A 15,128-nucleotide genomic window follows, 5' to 3' on the forward strand; every position below is an offset into this window, starting at 1 on the left:
ACCTACCATTAGACCCAAACGTGTCTTATACTCACACCAACTCAGAATCCCTGCCTTTAACAGAGTCAAAGCAGGAGGTTCAAGTTTTGAAGTGCTAGCACCAAAATCTTGGAACGCACTTCCGCTCAGAGGAAAGAAACCTCCCTCATGGCCTTCAGAAAGGCCTTGAAAACCATGCTCTTTAAGTAAACCATACTCTCTCCGCTGTTATGCCTGTATCCTCACTACTTTACTGTATAACATGTATGCTAACCAACAAGTACATGACACGTAAATTGCATGTATGTAACAGATGCACGTTATGCTTAATCGAATACCAAGACTTGCTCCCATGTAACCAGCACCTAAGTAAATATTCTTGTAACAGCGCCACGTTGCCCGAGGGCTGTTGTGCGCTTTATAAATGGAAATAAATAAATTAAATAAATGGTTCTGGTCCTCCAGTCCCGTAAAGAACTGGAGTATTCAGGGGAGAATGTCCATTTTACATACTCGATACAGTTTTGGTGTCTTTCAGATGGGAAGTGTCCATCATCTGCTCAGAGCTCCAGTTTTTCCCAAACAAAATACTTCGCATTTCTATAATAGGGGGTTATGACATACCCAAGAGCCTTAATCTGCCTAATGGGGTCTTTTGTCATAACTTGCTTGAGTTAGTTTGCCTTCTTTGGCTTAGTCACCCGAGTCCACTCGCTCTCAGACTGGGAGGCGCTACTAGTTGAGGTCCCCTCGTGATCATTAGGCCCTCCCGGATTCTGTGAGCTTGAGAGGGGCTCACAGAATGGTGGGGCCTAGTTTCTCCACTCCTGTGGGACACAGGAGAGTTGTCTTCTGACTCCTCCTTACTCCAAGGGTTGGCAGAGTATTCCCCCCACTGCCCTAATTGGGTACATGTCTTCAGGATACTCTTTTTTGGGCCTCATCTCATTGGGTTTTTCATTAAATTGGACCAACTTAAAGGATATTTGGAAAGGATATTTTGGTGGATCTAATTCCCTGACCCTCTCCTCATAGGAGACTTCCCTGTCAGAGATATCAGCCTGAATGTTTGGGGAACTATACAGGGACGCCCTTCCATCAATTTCTGTGGGGCGCTGACCTGTCAGTTCCATTATGCTGGGTCTATTAAATTCTGCCGGCCTCATGGTTTCTGGCTCATGTGAACCGGTAGACATGAAGCTGGCAGTGTATTAAATGGGTTGTAGTCCCTTAGCATAGAGGTCCTTATGCTATGATCCAGGGTTACCCTGTCCCCCTCTACCTGTTCAGGGTCTCTCCAGTTAAGATTAACTCTAGCACCCTCTTGCTCCAACCTAGCTAGTTTCTCCTTTTCAGCCCTGCTTCTAGATGAGAAGCTAAGATCTGAGCTTCTTGTTCATCTATCAAGGCTTTACTGGCCTCTATGACCCGCTCTTGCGCTGCCACTTGTTTGTTGAGCCCATCATTCTTTTCACAGAGAGCCTCATTGTCTCTCTGTGCTTCCTGTATTATCTGGGGATACTGGGCTAATTTCTGCTGCAGGAGACTCACCTCCAGAGTTTTAGCATCTTCGGTCTGGGTGTTCTCTTCCAGAGCACCCTCTACTTGTCTGGCATGCTCCAGTAGCTTCACGTACTGTGTTTTCGGTTCATTTAGCTCCTGGCGGGCTAACTCTCTTACCTTTTTTACTTGTTTATTTCCTGGCCTAGGGCGTCTCACTCCTGACTTGGGGGTCCCCCAGTTCAGCCATGTCGTCCCTTTGTTTTTTGATAGCATTGGATTTCTGGCGCTCCTCAACAAATTCTGTTTGAGAGTGGAGGTCTCAATTTATTATTTTCCTCTTCCAATTTCTTTATCTGATCCTGTAGAGTAACTATCTGCTCTGCGCAGACCCCATTATATTTTATTTGTGGATTTAACTTCTGGTGCTCTCTTGCAGAGAGTAAACCTTTTCCCTACACTCCTCTTTCAATTCCTCTACTTGGATCTCTTGATCTGCATTATTTTGCTGTTGGCAAGCCAAATTCTCTTAATTTTATGATGTAGTTTGTAGATTCTACCTCCAACTCCTAGCTCTTTTGTAATGTTTGTTTCGCTAAACTTAAATCGATCTGGATTTTAACAGTTCAGATTGATTCTGCGTTAAAATTAAATTTTCTTCCTGACTTTCCCACATCACTCCCGTTTGGAGATACAGGTAGGCCATGATTCTGGCTATTTTGCTTTGCTCCTCTTTAATTTTTGGGGTCATATACAGCTCACTCACAGCTTTGTGTAATAGGCCACCGTCCTGCCATGTATCCAGGTCCATGGCAGTGACCTGTTGGGTTAGGTCTTGTAGCCAGACTTTCTCATCCTGTTCCTGCCACTCACCTCTGACAAATAGCTTGTGCAGAAGGTGCTCCCTACCCATATTGATCTCTACTGGAACAGCCATTTTGGAAATGTTTCTTTATTAATTATTTGAGGGTTGATTTAATTTTACTTTACTTCGAGTATTTGCTTTTGGGCGGCGCTTGTACAGTGTAACAAAGTATTCACACCACACAAAGTATTACTACCCTATTACTACCTTGAAGGTTAGTCTGCTGTGTTAGATTGTCACGGTGGTAACCAAATCAATTCCTGGCACAAGCCCGCAAATTTGTTAAGGATTTCAATCGGGCGACGCACACCTTGGTCTCGGCCTAGTATGCAGCGCACAACTGAAATGCTTATTTTTTAGATTAGATTCAATATTGAGATGATACACCACTCATATGGCACCCCCTTTTCAAATACCACGGGTCACAATGGACCATGAACCAGGCTGGTTGATAAAATATATTTATTTGAAAATTAAAAGAAATCATACAATTTTTAATATGTGGCAGCAATTGTTAGGGAGAATTCTCAGTTTAGGCTGAATTTCCTAACCTAGTGAGTCCCCCAGCAGCTTTGCTGGATTTTTGGGGTTTATGTTTTTATCCTGCCAAGAGTGAGACTCTTCCACCCTCACTCATGGGCATGATTTGAGTGTGTTTCTTTGAATCTAGATGTGTTTAATGGGCTATGGGGTCTTTTACCCCATAGGGTATCATGTGTTTTTGTGATGTTTGTTACACAGCACCCTCAGTGCAGTAACACAGGGGTGTCATAGTGACCCCCAGTATAGACTCCATAACCTGGGACTGACTACTGTCTCCCAGGGCATGTAAAGTCACCATTGACTTTACTAGTCTTAAATTCTGACAAGAACCAGTACAAACCATCATATTGTGGACGTACTGGTTGGGCAATTCAATTGCCCCAGGGTCTGTTAGTCGAGGGGGCACGTTTCCGTCCCCCCTGATCGAGTTTTGGCTTGTGGCAGTGGATACTACTTTTTATATTCAACCGCGAATATTTTCCTATAGTATTTCCCATTGTTTTAGGCCATCTTTGTTTAATTATTTACGGTAGCCTCGAACATACTGCCGGTTTATTTAATTAATATTAATTCTCCGGTTGGTATTTTTTGCCAAAACTTGATTCTAAAATGGCGTTTGTGTTCTCTTCGGTGACTCCAACCCAAGTTGAGCCCTTTGTTCCACTTTTTTGGCGGGCTTCTCCACAGAAGCCCTCCAAAGTGGTGCCACTCTGTCTGGGGTACTTTGGAGGGGTGGAGGGGGATTTAGGCACCCTGGACTGAGTTGCCTAGGCAACTCAAGTCGCACTCCGTCCTGATTGGCCCAAGTGGCTCCCCACTTAGCATGTTTGAGTGACAGCTAGGCTGAATGAATGGGGGTTTTCTGCATAAAAGCAGGGCTTTGGGGACTGGAACTTCAGAAGTCGCCACAGGACCTAAGAATCCGACGAGGGAGAAGCTGAGCCGACCTGCCACGACGACACCACTGGTGGAGCCCTGCTGGACCGTCTCACCACTGTTCCCAACGACAGAGGAGATCTCCCGCCGGAGAGTCTTCTTCCTTTGACTGGTGGGGATAACCAGTTTCACAGTCTTTTCGCCTTCCCGACGTACCTCGTGGCCGCCTTGCCTGTGCCAAGCACCCCGGCAACCGGGATACCACGTTTTACCACGACCGCGAAAAAAGGTACCACCTTTAACCGGAAAACTCCGCGGCTGGTTTCTTCCCTGGCAGTGCAACGACATTCATCTTTCCTCCAAGTCGAGATCTTCTCTTCCCCTGGACGACGACTTGACTTGCACCCACAGCCAGGACCAGGAACAACTGCCACCGCTGGAGGATCCTTCCCACTTAAGGTACCGTGTCCCGCATGGCTTCCCTTGCCACCGACTGTATGGGGTAGATTTAGCCCCCGGCTTTCGAACCTGGGTTGGCCTGGGACACCCTGGCTAAACTTTCCTGAGCCTCTCTAAACTCTTTTTGAACTCTCTGCAAGACTTTCTAAGCCTAGTGTAACTGTGTGATCTTGGGCGCATTTGTGCTCTGCTCTCTCTAAGAGTGGGCCCAGCCTTTGGACTTTGGCTCACCAGTGACTTTTGCTCTTCTGCCTTGCTAACAGTGTTTCTGAATCTTAGAGTGGTGTACCTTTCCATATTCTGTCTTTTTCCCTCCCTTTTTCACAAACTTATTGGAGTGCCATCTAGTTAAGTGCTCCCCTCTGTATGAAAATAAGTGGTGTTTTACTAAGACTTATCTGATAAGGAAAAAGGGGTGTATATATTACAATAGTAACTGTGTTTAGAATATTTTACAACAAGAGTGCTGGAGTGTGTCAGTGTGTTTTTAAATAAATAATTATATACTTTGATACCAAAGCTCTGGTCAGTGTTTGCTTGTATTGGTGTGTCCGAGTGCCTATTGTGTATACTTTGCATACTGCCCAACTCTTCTTGAGGGAAGTCTGACTGCTCAGCCACAGCTACCAGGTAAATCTGGGTGGTACAGACTGCTACCAAGTGGGTTTACTGCTAACACCTGTAGTCCTAAATCTTTTGCAGTGTTCCCTAAGGAGGCTGCACAGGTTTCTGCCTAACAGCAATCACCAATGGGGTGATAACAATAGAAATGTTGGCAATGCACTTAGTTTAACCTTCTATTGACACATCTACAAAACACCAGGGAATAGGAGCACTTTGATTTTAGGTAAAATAGCACTGGCGTTAGAATTTCCCCCTGCAATGTTCCCTCATCCCACAAATAATCACGTCTAAATGGATGAACAGAAACAGCAGGTAACCAGGAATGACAGACAACAAACAATTGAAATCCGACCTTCCCTCCCCAACCAACAGAGAAAAACGGATTTTCAACCCCGATAATGCTAAAAATGACACTTGGAAAGGGATGAATAAATGAATGAACGTGTGTAAAAACATTGAAACAAATATTACTCCTCACGAAAGCAACCATTCAGAAGTACAAACAATCACAAGCAATGTATAACCAAGAGCATATAGTCGAAAAATAAGTGGCAGATTTTAAAACATGTTTGCAGCAAATGACACGTTGGAAAATTAGCAAACTTTCAATTCCAGCCTGAAATTACCAAAACGGTTTTTAATAACTTGTGAAATATTGTAAGCTATAGATCATAGGTACAATATGGAAGTGAAATTAGGTCTCTAGCTGGTAAATTAGAGCGAGGTGTGTTTTTGAGAAAAATGGGGAAATCAGTTTTGACAAGAACAGTTTTACTCTACACTAGAGCATTCAGGCTAGGATACAAAAGAGGAACACAGTGAGCTCCAGGGTTGATTTGCGAATTCAACCTTAGTTCCCCAGTGCCCACTCTGGCGGCACCAGTCCGATCACTCGAAATAAGATTAATAGCTTCAGATTTACACAAGGCAGAATTACTACGGAGATGGCGCTAGCACAAGAAATCAAAGCAGGGTGGCAAGAATGAGTGACAATATTACAAGTTATCAGGGTTAGGATAGGATGACGGAGAGGGGAACTAAGGACAAGGCAAGGTATACTATTGTTTTGTATGGTTCCTATTGATCCTCAGTACACTTTTTAGTTTTGGGATTTTGGACAGTCAGCGGTCTGGTCACCACACGGATCTGGTCTAACAAAGGACAGCCGGACAAAATCAGCGAGACAGGATCAGCTGGGCATGAGCTAGTTACCGAGTAGCACTTCTGGACTGGCAATGCTGGATAATATAGGTCATCAGAGAATCAGGATGGCAGCAGCATGCAGTGAGTGGCGGCAAGCCAATCTAGATCAGGATGCCAAAGGTACCACAGTTTTCTCCTTGTTAATGGGAAATTAATGGGTTTTTAATATTGTAGTCCTTGCTGGGAAAGGGATCAGCAATGCTTGGCCTTGTAGTTGGATCTGGAGTCTGGAAGATGACGGGTACAGGAACACAGCGCAGGAATCAGGAAGTGTGGTTGTGTCTAGGGTCTTGTCAGGGACCCTTATTTAGAGTGTAAAATGACATCAAAGTATAGGCTGGGCAGGGTTAACTATGCACGACCCTAAACTACTTGAATTGGGCAGGAGTGCCAGTCTCCGCCTTGCTCCAAGCTGGTTGCATTGTTAAGGGAATGATGTCAGGTTTATTTAATTGAAAATCTGATTTTGCCAAAAACATAAATTTCTACAATTGCAATCTCTTGGCAAATTATCCACACAGGTTACATATTATGTGTAGCACAGATCAGTCCAATACTCAAGTCTGTGCAACCATGTTTTGCTCTTTTAGCAGTTTTTCACGTTTTTTCAATGGCATTCATATTACTCAAAATTCTACAACTTTATACCAGGGTGGGGATTGTCATTAAAGATGTGTGTACAAAATATTACATTTGCAATGTGGATGCTTTTCTTGTAATCCAACATCTATCACCATTTATGTCCACCAGTCAATACAGTCTACCAAGTTTTAAAATAAAGGTCACCAATTCACATTCACACTGAAAATCCCACATTCCTAAACAGTTCTGCTGCCGAGTTATACGTCTTTAAAGTTTCCTTATGAAATAGTCCTTAGAAACAAATGGGAGTCACTGGATCATTTTTTTTCTTCTCATCAGCTGATACCAACTGCAGGAAGGGGGGTTTCTCATCCTGGTATCCTGGTTGACGTTTTATGGTCTCTCACACTTCAGCTTCCTTCCCTGGGAGTTTCCAGCAGAGACGAAGGTCTGTCCCACCCTATAATTATCATGTGGTTGCCAGGATCTGCTGAGAGAGATAGCCCTCCCTTCTGTAGAAAACCTGTTTTTCAAATTTGCAACTCCAGCCACCCTGGTTTTAAAATCCTTCATTTTGTGATCCTAAATCAAGAATTAAACAAGCCTGTTGCATAAATAACACATGTGATATAGTCTCACCAGTAACAAACCCCTTCATATTGCTGAAGACTGAAGCTTTCATTTATCAGTGTACCATTTCAAAACACAGGCATTCGTGTTTCTATCTTTTGCAAAAACCCTTTTGTTTATTTTTTTTTACATGTGGTGCAAAGCTAACATTTCTTTCTTTAATTCGGTTTTGGCAGCTTGATCAGATTTCCACGCTGTCTACGCAGCCAAAATCATTTTTCTTGAAGACAGGAGCTTTATTTGAACACTGATATATGAAACTGACAAAGGCTCAGATAGTTGGAGTTCCTTTGAACTACTGGTATTTGCTACATTAAGAAAGTAAACACGCGTTCCCATATGAAATGATAATAAAGATCCTCGTTGATTTCTTTCAAAGCTAACTTGACAGGGCTGAGGCACAATGAATTCTCCTGAGCATGGCGGGGCCTTTTCATTCACAGTGGTTTCAGATGAATGGATGGAATTGGCGTCAAACAGTACTTTAAAAGGTGAAAAAGGTTTAATTTTGAAGGGGAATATTGGGTTTTCAGCAAGGCAATGCTGCCTCTTGATTTAACTCCATTTCTATGTTTTACATCACACTAGCACGCTTCTGCCGTGTGTCCCCCCGTTCCATCCTGTGTGTGGCAGGATGATGCAGCCATCTTTTTGATTGTTGCAAAAATAGTTTTTAGGTACTGGCACACACAGGAGTCAGTGTAGCCATTTAGCTGTTTCCTTGCGCAAATGCAGCTTAGTGATGTGAGGCAATGCCGTTCAGGGGGTCAATATATTCCACAATGGCCACTGTGTTGTCCGTCATGATCAGGACACTCTTCCCCCACATCGACGGCAGAAAAGCCTTCAGGTCTAGCCTGATGCCCTCAGCTATAACAGGTTGATATGGAGTTTGGACTCCGACGGAGACCAAGGACTGCTGGCAGTCAAGTCGTTGGCATGAGCGCCCCATCCTGTGAGGGAATCATCCGTCACTACAGTCACCTCTGGCCAGGTTGCCAAAACGGCTGCCCCTTGATCAGGTTCCCTTTGTTGGCCCATCACAGAAGATCCTGGGAGACCGAGAGTGGAATCTGAACGGGATCCGACATCTTGCCTGAGAACTGCGATCACTGCATCTTGAAGACCCATTGCAGGGCTCTCATCCTCAGCCTGGCCTCTGGGACCAGAAAAATGCAGGATGCCATGAGGCCGAGCAACCTTAAGAATTCGAAAGCTGGGAGACTCTGGGCATGTTGAAACTTGTCCACCATCTGCACAATGTGATGAGCCCTCACATGTACTGGAGCTGTTGAGAAAGGTGTCAGATGCGACTTCTTGAAATTGAGGGAGAAGCCCAGCCTGTGGAGGGAGCGGCAGGTGCGACCTAGGTGATCCAATGCTTGCTCGGGAGAGCGCATCCGGATCAGCCTCGCCTGAGGTACGCTGCCACCACCACCATTAGCTTGGTGAAGACCCTCGGGCGGAGGTCAATCCAAACAGCAGGACTCTAAACTTAAAGTGCGAGTCTCCAGCCGCAAACCTCAGGTACTCTGTGCTTGGGATGAATCGGCACATGAAAGTAAGCACCCTGTAGGTCCAGAGACACAAACCAATCCAGAAGTTGAAGGGCCTGGAGGACTTGAGAAAGAGTAACCATCTTGAACTTGTCCTTCCTGAGAAGTTTATTCAACTAACGCAAGTCCAGGATGGGTCTCAATCACCAGTCTTTCTTTGTTATGAAAAAATAAGGGGAATACCATCCCTTGTTCCTCTCCGCTACAGGCACCAGTTCTATAGCGCCTTTCTCCAGCAGGGTTAAGATTTCCTGCACAAGGAGCAGATCTGGAAGCTTCAAAGAGAGTTTCCCCCGGTGGATTGTCACGAGGCCGCTTTTGGAAGAGAAGGCAGTAGTCGTGGGCCATTGTATCCAGAACCCACGTATCTGAAGTAATGGCTCACCACTCTTTGAGATGCTGAGATAGCCTGCCCCAACCCGGCGAACCATGGGGACATTGCCTCATGACTGTTTAGTAGCGGCTGCAGCTTTGCCTCAAGGCAAAGAGGCAGCTGCTTGAGCGTCTTTGGCTCCTCCATTTCCCAGACCACCACGGGTACTTTTTCACTGGCCCATTTGACTGGCTGCCCCCATCGTTCGACCAAAGGAAGAGTAGTAACGAAAAGAACCTCCCCTCCAATGCTGTCCCCTAGGACGAAAAGGCGGAGGTTGACGCACAGCTGCACTTAAAGATTTTGCCGCAGCTCTCGAGGTATGCAACCTCTCAAGGCTCTCGTCAGCCTTGTTGTCAAACAAATGTGTGCAATCAAAGGGCATGTTCAGAAGACGGGCTTGCACATCCGGGGGAAAACCCGACTTCCGCAACCTCGCAAATCTGCGTATAACAGTGCACGCAGACATGGACCGGCTAACACGTTCGGCCGTATCTAAACCAGACTGAAGGGATTCGCACATGGCATCCTTGCCGTTTTGCACAAGAGCAAGGAAGCCATCCCTTTCTTCCCCCTCGGGAATATTCTCAGCCACTATACACAGTGTGTGTGAGAACCTTGCTAGGCACAAGTGGAGTTGGTGGATTTCAATGCCATGCTCCCCGCAGAAAATACCTTCTGAGCCCAACCGTCGAAGTGCTTGTTGTCCCTATCAGGTGGGATGCTAGGGTACGCCACCTGCCTCGAGGTGGCCGAAGCCACCTGAACCACCAAACTCTCGGGAGTGGGGTGAGTGGATAAATAGCTGGGGTAGCTAACTGAAGGGCAGTACTTTTTTGTCAAAGACTTATTAACAGCCGGAAGAGATTCCGGTGACTGGCAAGCAGCTGCCACCCTTTTCTGTAAGGTGAGATGAACCTAACACCAGGTCAGAGGACGGATCTTGATCTAAAATGTCTGTTAGAGCATCCTGCACAAAGTCTTCAGGAGGACTGGACCAGCCCAGATACTCAGAGACCCTAGTCATGAGCCGCTTTCATGAAGACACAGCATGAGCCCCAGGGCTCAGGCCTACCAAATTCCACTTCCGGAGAAGTGGCCAACCCACTGGCATCATGAAGGGTTTGCCTCGACTCCTCAAATTGACTGTCTCCAGAAAAGATTGGAGCAACATCAAGTTCACCAGGGTCCTCAAATTCAGACCTTTCTTCCTCTTCATATACGTCGTCCAGAGGGAGTTGAAACCCAGGCCTGGGGACAGAAGAGGGCCTGGAGTCCAATACTGGCCTCAAAGACTTTGCTGTAGCCTTCTCTGGAGGATCCACCAAATCAGGGTACTCCAAGGGTATATTGCGGGCAAGAATACCCAAAGGCGTTGAGGACGCTGAAGGCTTTGACGCCGAAAGCGGCGTCAACCTCGGCATTGTGAGCGCTTAAGGCTTTGGCATCGACACTGGTGCTGATGGCGCCGTGGGCTAAGACGGCAAAGTGTTGACGTCCGAGTCAGACGGACACGGCGTAGACGAGTCGACGCCGGCTTTGAGCCCTTAGCAGGTTGCAGCGCTCTCGCCGGAGACTAGGATCGAGACCTGGAAGCGCATCTCTTGCTACTATCCGAAGCCTTGTCTGAACGGGACCTCAAAGGTTCCCGGTGCAAGTCACGTTGTGGACCTGAGACCGAAGGCGTGAGAGCCACGGTACGAGACAGTTCCTTGCCGGCTTCATTAGAAGGCGCGACCGGAACCGTGCCCTGCGATTCAAATATCGTTAACATTTGCTCCTTAAAGGCAGCCCATTCCTCCTGAGTCGAGGACTTCATCGGGCATGCCACTTTCCTTGCAGCACCATCCTCCGAGGACAACGGGGAAGGCGAATGGTGATGGCTGCCAAGAATGCTGCGAAGAGGAAGAAGAATGGCAGGAACCACTCCGGGACAGAGAACCACGGGCCTCCTCCCGATGCAAATAGTCGCCCCTCGAATCGTCGGTGGACACCCCTTTGGTTTTTCGATTTAGATGTACGGGACTTACTGGGCTTAGGACCCCTACCTACCTGGAGCTTTCTCTTACGCTCCCGCAAGGCCTTGGCAGTCAGCAACTGGCATTTTGAACAGTCGTCGGTGTCGTGACTCTCGCCCAAGCACCAGAAACAAATGCGATGCAGGTCGGTGATCGACATTTTCGACTTGCAGTCCCGGCAAGTCTTGAAGCCAGACCGCGGAGTAGAAGAAAAAGACATCTCAAAGTTGAAACACACGAGGCATGCCGAGTTCTCGAAGCAAACACGTTTGCAGAAAAAACAGAACTGAGGCTATGGGCGCTGCGTGTCCCATTTATAATATCCGATGACATCACCCTCAACAGAAGCCTTCAAGGGACATCGACGCAGGACGCCCCTGCCGAAAAAGTTTCGGAAGCGCACAGCTGTGAACATTACATGTCTAAGATGTGGAATACGTTGGAGGACACAATCCATTCGAAAAATCTATTTCATTTCTATTGTATACTCCGTAGGGTAGTGATGCAATGTGGTCCTGTTTTACTTTCAGAAACAAAGTAACCTCAGTTGAACTAGGTCAGTCCGACAGGCCATCTATTTGTTACTTTGTAAAAATCCTACAGAGTGACAAAGATACATTCTAAAATGACTCATAATAGTACATTTGAAGGTAAATTTCGAGGTCAAATTATATTCACAGTTCCACCCATGATTATGTCCAGGATTTTAATTAATAAACCACTCCTTTAATTACTCTTCCGTTTAAGGGCACCATATTCTTTGGAGTAGGCACCCTAAGCACTCACATTGCAGTGGATCAGACCACTGCAGGCCTGAGAAATGTCTGCATAAGACGTAGCGAGTAAACATACAGGAGTCAAGAAGTTACAAAATAATACTAATTACCTTCCAACTGTTCAGACTGTTTGCAGATCTGCATGTTCAAATCTTCCTTCTCGTCTTTAAGTAGCTTTGTTTCGTTCTTTATGCTGGCCAGCGTCTGAAGGAAGAAAAGTGGTGTAAATGAGGAATCTTGGATTATTGATGCTCTTGGCTCAAACTTGGTGATGAGCGACAAAAAATTGGCGACTACAATCCCAGAACGGGCAAAGACACGTTACTTGAGAACACACTGGAAAAATCACCAAGTAGGCACTCCCACCCTTTAATGCTTTGCAGATTCTCCTTAATGGCTTGTAAACTTTTCAAGGAAAGGGCCCCTATACATTTTCCTTTCCCCAAACATTTAGTTGATCTCTCTGCATTGCATTGTGTCCTATGGAAAAGCTTCATACTCATTGTCAACACTGAGAGGGTCCCCTTCCTGGGCTCAACTCGCATCACATGGACAGTAAATGCACCTCTTCCCAGTTCACTGTGGGCCCCGCCAATTTCCCACATCCTTGGTTTCTTGTTGACGAACTCCTATGTCAGATTTAGCAACAACAATGGGGCCTTAAAAGCAGGGGCAAAGCACACCTATTTAGCCTTCAAGGGGCTTTGGGTTGAGATCACAACAAAAAAATCCCTTTAATGAAGCACATTCGAAGTGGGTTTCTTTCGCTAAAGGAGCAAACCTATGAATTGTCTAGTGAACTAGTTAAGCCAAGTCTCCCAACAGCATGCACAATTTTGGCACTTGGCAACAAGCTACAGTCTCTAGTCTCCCTGCTTGCTGCATGCAAGTAGGGACAATGCAGGTTTTCATTGATGCCGTTTGTGGATGCAAAATCAAGGGCGCGCCTCGATTTAGTACGGTGGAACCCCCATGCGCACACAGAGACCAATACAGTTTTGCCTTCAAGCAGAATTAAGCATATTCACCTCCCCTTTTTGAGAACTAGGAACCGAAAAGGTTGGCGGAAGAGCTCAGCTCTACCAATCACTGGCACTCCCCTGCTGATCCCCTCACTTGCCCGAGGTCTTACCTGCTATATCACTTGGATGAGGGCTTGCACTCCACCCCAGAAGGCACATTTTGGGAAGGATTCGTTATAAATTAAAAAGTTGAAAAATGAAAGGGAAAAAATCTTTCGGCCTACTCATTCATTTTTGCATAGACAAAAAGGCACAGCGAAAACCGCTTGACAAATTTGAACCAGGTTTGAAACAACTTTGGCATGAAGGGTTGACTTGTGATCCTTTTAGGGTTATTCCGTCCAGTACTTTTTTTCAATATTTGATGGAGAAAGGGGTGCCCTGGATGCATTGGGTATCAGAGTGTGTATAAAAATGAAACAGCCGCCATCTTTTTTGTAATGTAACTGATAGCCGTGGTTATACCCCAGGTTATAACTGAGGGTATCAAAATAATATGCAGAAAAAAAGCCATTTACAGGTTACAAAAAATGCGAATGCCAGCAGGCAGGAGGTGGGGAGGCAAAAAACACAAAAACACAGATTTTTGGAAGTTGGAGGGGGGCTAGGAATCAATTTTGCAACAAGAAGCTGAAATATTTTCCCATACCTTTGGTATAACCTAAGGTAATAACCGCTACTCCCCGACATTTTAACTGAAACTGAGTCACAAAAACTACGAATATTGCGGGGGGAGGGGGAATCTGAGCGGACAGGGGAGGTGAGGATGCCTTCAGACGGGAAGGGGGGAGTAGGCACCCATAAGGTGGGCACTTGAAGATCTGGGAGGGCAAGTAACTTGTCATTTTTCCCTGATAACCAAGTATAACCTGGGATATACCCACGGCTATAGGGGGAACAGTTATAAAAAATAAATAGTAATTCGGACATATACAGTGAGGTCGGGGGTGAAAAATCACTGGCCATGGCCTTTGACTCTGTTTTAAAGTAAAGAGTGCAAAGAACGAGTGGGCATGATATGCAGTGGGCACGTCCAAAGGCCGTGGTCACTGGCTATCGCTGAAGGCCATGGCCAGTGGGCTACAAGTGTTAAAATCTGTAGTATGCATTGCCAAAGGCACGCCTAGTGTAATCTGACAGAGGGGACACAGACCACTTTGCTGCACTGCAAGACAGAATCCATTGACCACACAATCACCTAGACATAACCTAATGTGACCCCTAGCCAAGGAACCATCACTAGCCTATATGCCGCTTACCAAAGGCATCTACCACTAGCCTGTTGCCTACCAGAGGGGCCCACCCTATGCGTGGGTGCAGACGTCAGCTTATGAGCATTTAGCCATAGATCAATCACATTCTAGCTCAGATTGGGAGCATTCCTAAGGAATCAAAGAGTATCGAGCCAATATACAGCCGACTGATCAGACAGTGGGCTGACTCACAAAGCCACTAAATGGCATGACTTCATGGTCGCCCCATTCCAGCAGCTTTCCGGAAGCCGAGATTTCACACTGAAGACTTCCTAGATGCCAATTCATACAACTCCCATTGTGCGCCATATCAAGTACTTTTATGCTGTGCATGTTCTCAACTCTCCCCCATTCCCGGACTCACCCGTTTCAAGGCTTCGATTTCTGTGCCCCAAGCCATCTCTGCCTTTTGCTTCTCTTGCTTCTCTCTCTCAAGCTGCTCCTGGAGGGCTGAGATCCGGGTGTGCTCAGTTTTATCCTCCTGCAGCCTCTGAAGCTCTTTCTTCAGCGCCTCCACTTCTCCAGTGTACTTGGTGGTCTGCAAGGTCAGCTGCGCCAACAGTGCCCGGTTCTCTTTGACCTTCAAGGGATGCACAGAACACACAGTCAGGATTTGATGGGGACCGGGTGTCGGTAAGAATCAAAAGAGTAAAACAGAGAAGGTTCTCAGAAAAACATTAAATTCCTTGGTTAGAATGAACATCCTTATTTCAAAATGGAGTTTCACATGTACCACTAGTTTTATGTGCATTCACAATTCAATGTTGGTGCGTGTGACATATGCTAGGGTAGGAATGTGAGCAGCGTACAGTTCTGCTGTAGGTGGAGGCATATTTTGTAAACCTTCACCCCTGCCCCTGCCCACCGCT

General features: G+C 46.1%; 1 protein-coding gene across 1 annotated transcript in view; it reads right to left on the reverse strand.

The window, feature by feature from the left end:
• The window catches only part of LOC138575296 (unconventional myosin-Vb-like), a 1,749,675-nt gene that overhangs the window by 572,244 nt on the left and 1,162,303 nt on the right, over window positions 1-15,128 (reverse strand). Inside the window, exons 22-23 of the mRNA XM_069649473.1 lie at window positions 14,624-14,839; window positions 12,095-12,188 (exon numbers count right to left, since the gene is read on the reverse strand). Coding sequence (XP_069505574.1) covers window positions 12,095-12,188; window positions 14,624-14,839 — 310 coding nt within the window. The remainder of the gene's footprint in view (window positions 1-12,094; window positions 12,189-14,623; window positions 14,840-15,128) is intronic.

This window comes from Ambystoma mexicanum, chromosome 1p, assembly GCF_040938575.1.
Source record: "Ambystoma mexicanum isolate Mex_15411 chromosome 1p, UKY_AmexF1_1, whole genome shotgun sequence".
Lineage (NCBI taxonomy): Eukaryota > Metazoa > Chordata > Amphibia > Caudata > Ambystomatidae > Ambystoma > Ambystoma mexicanum.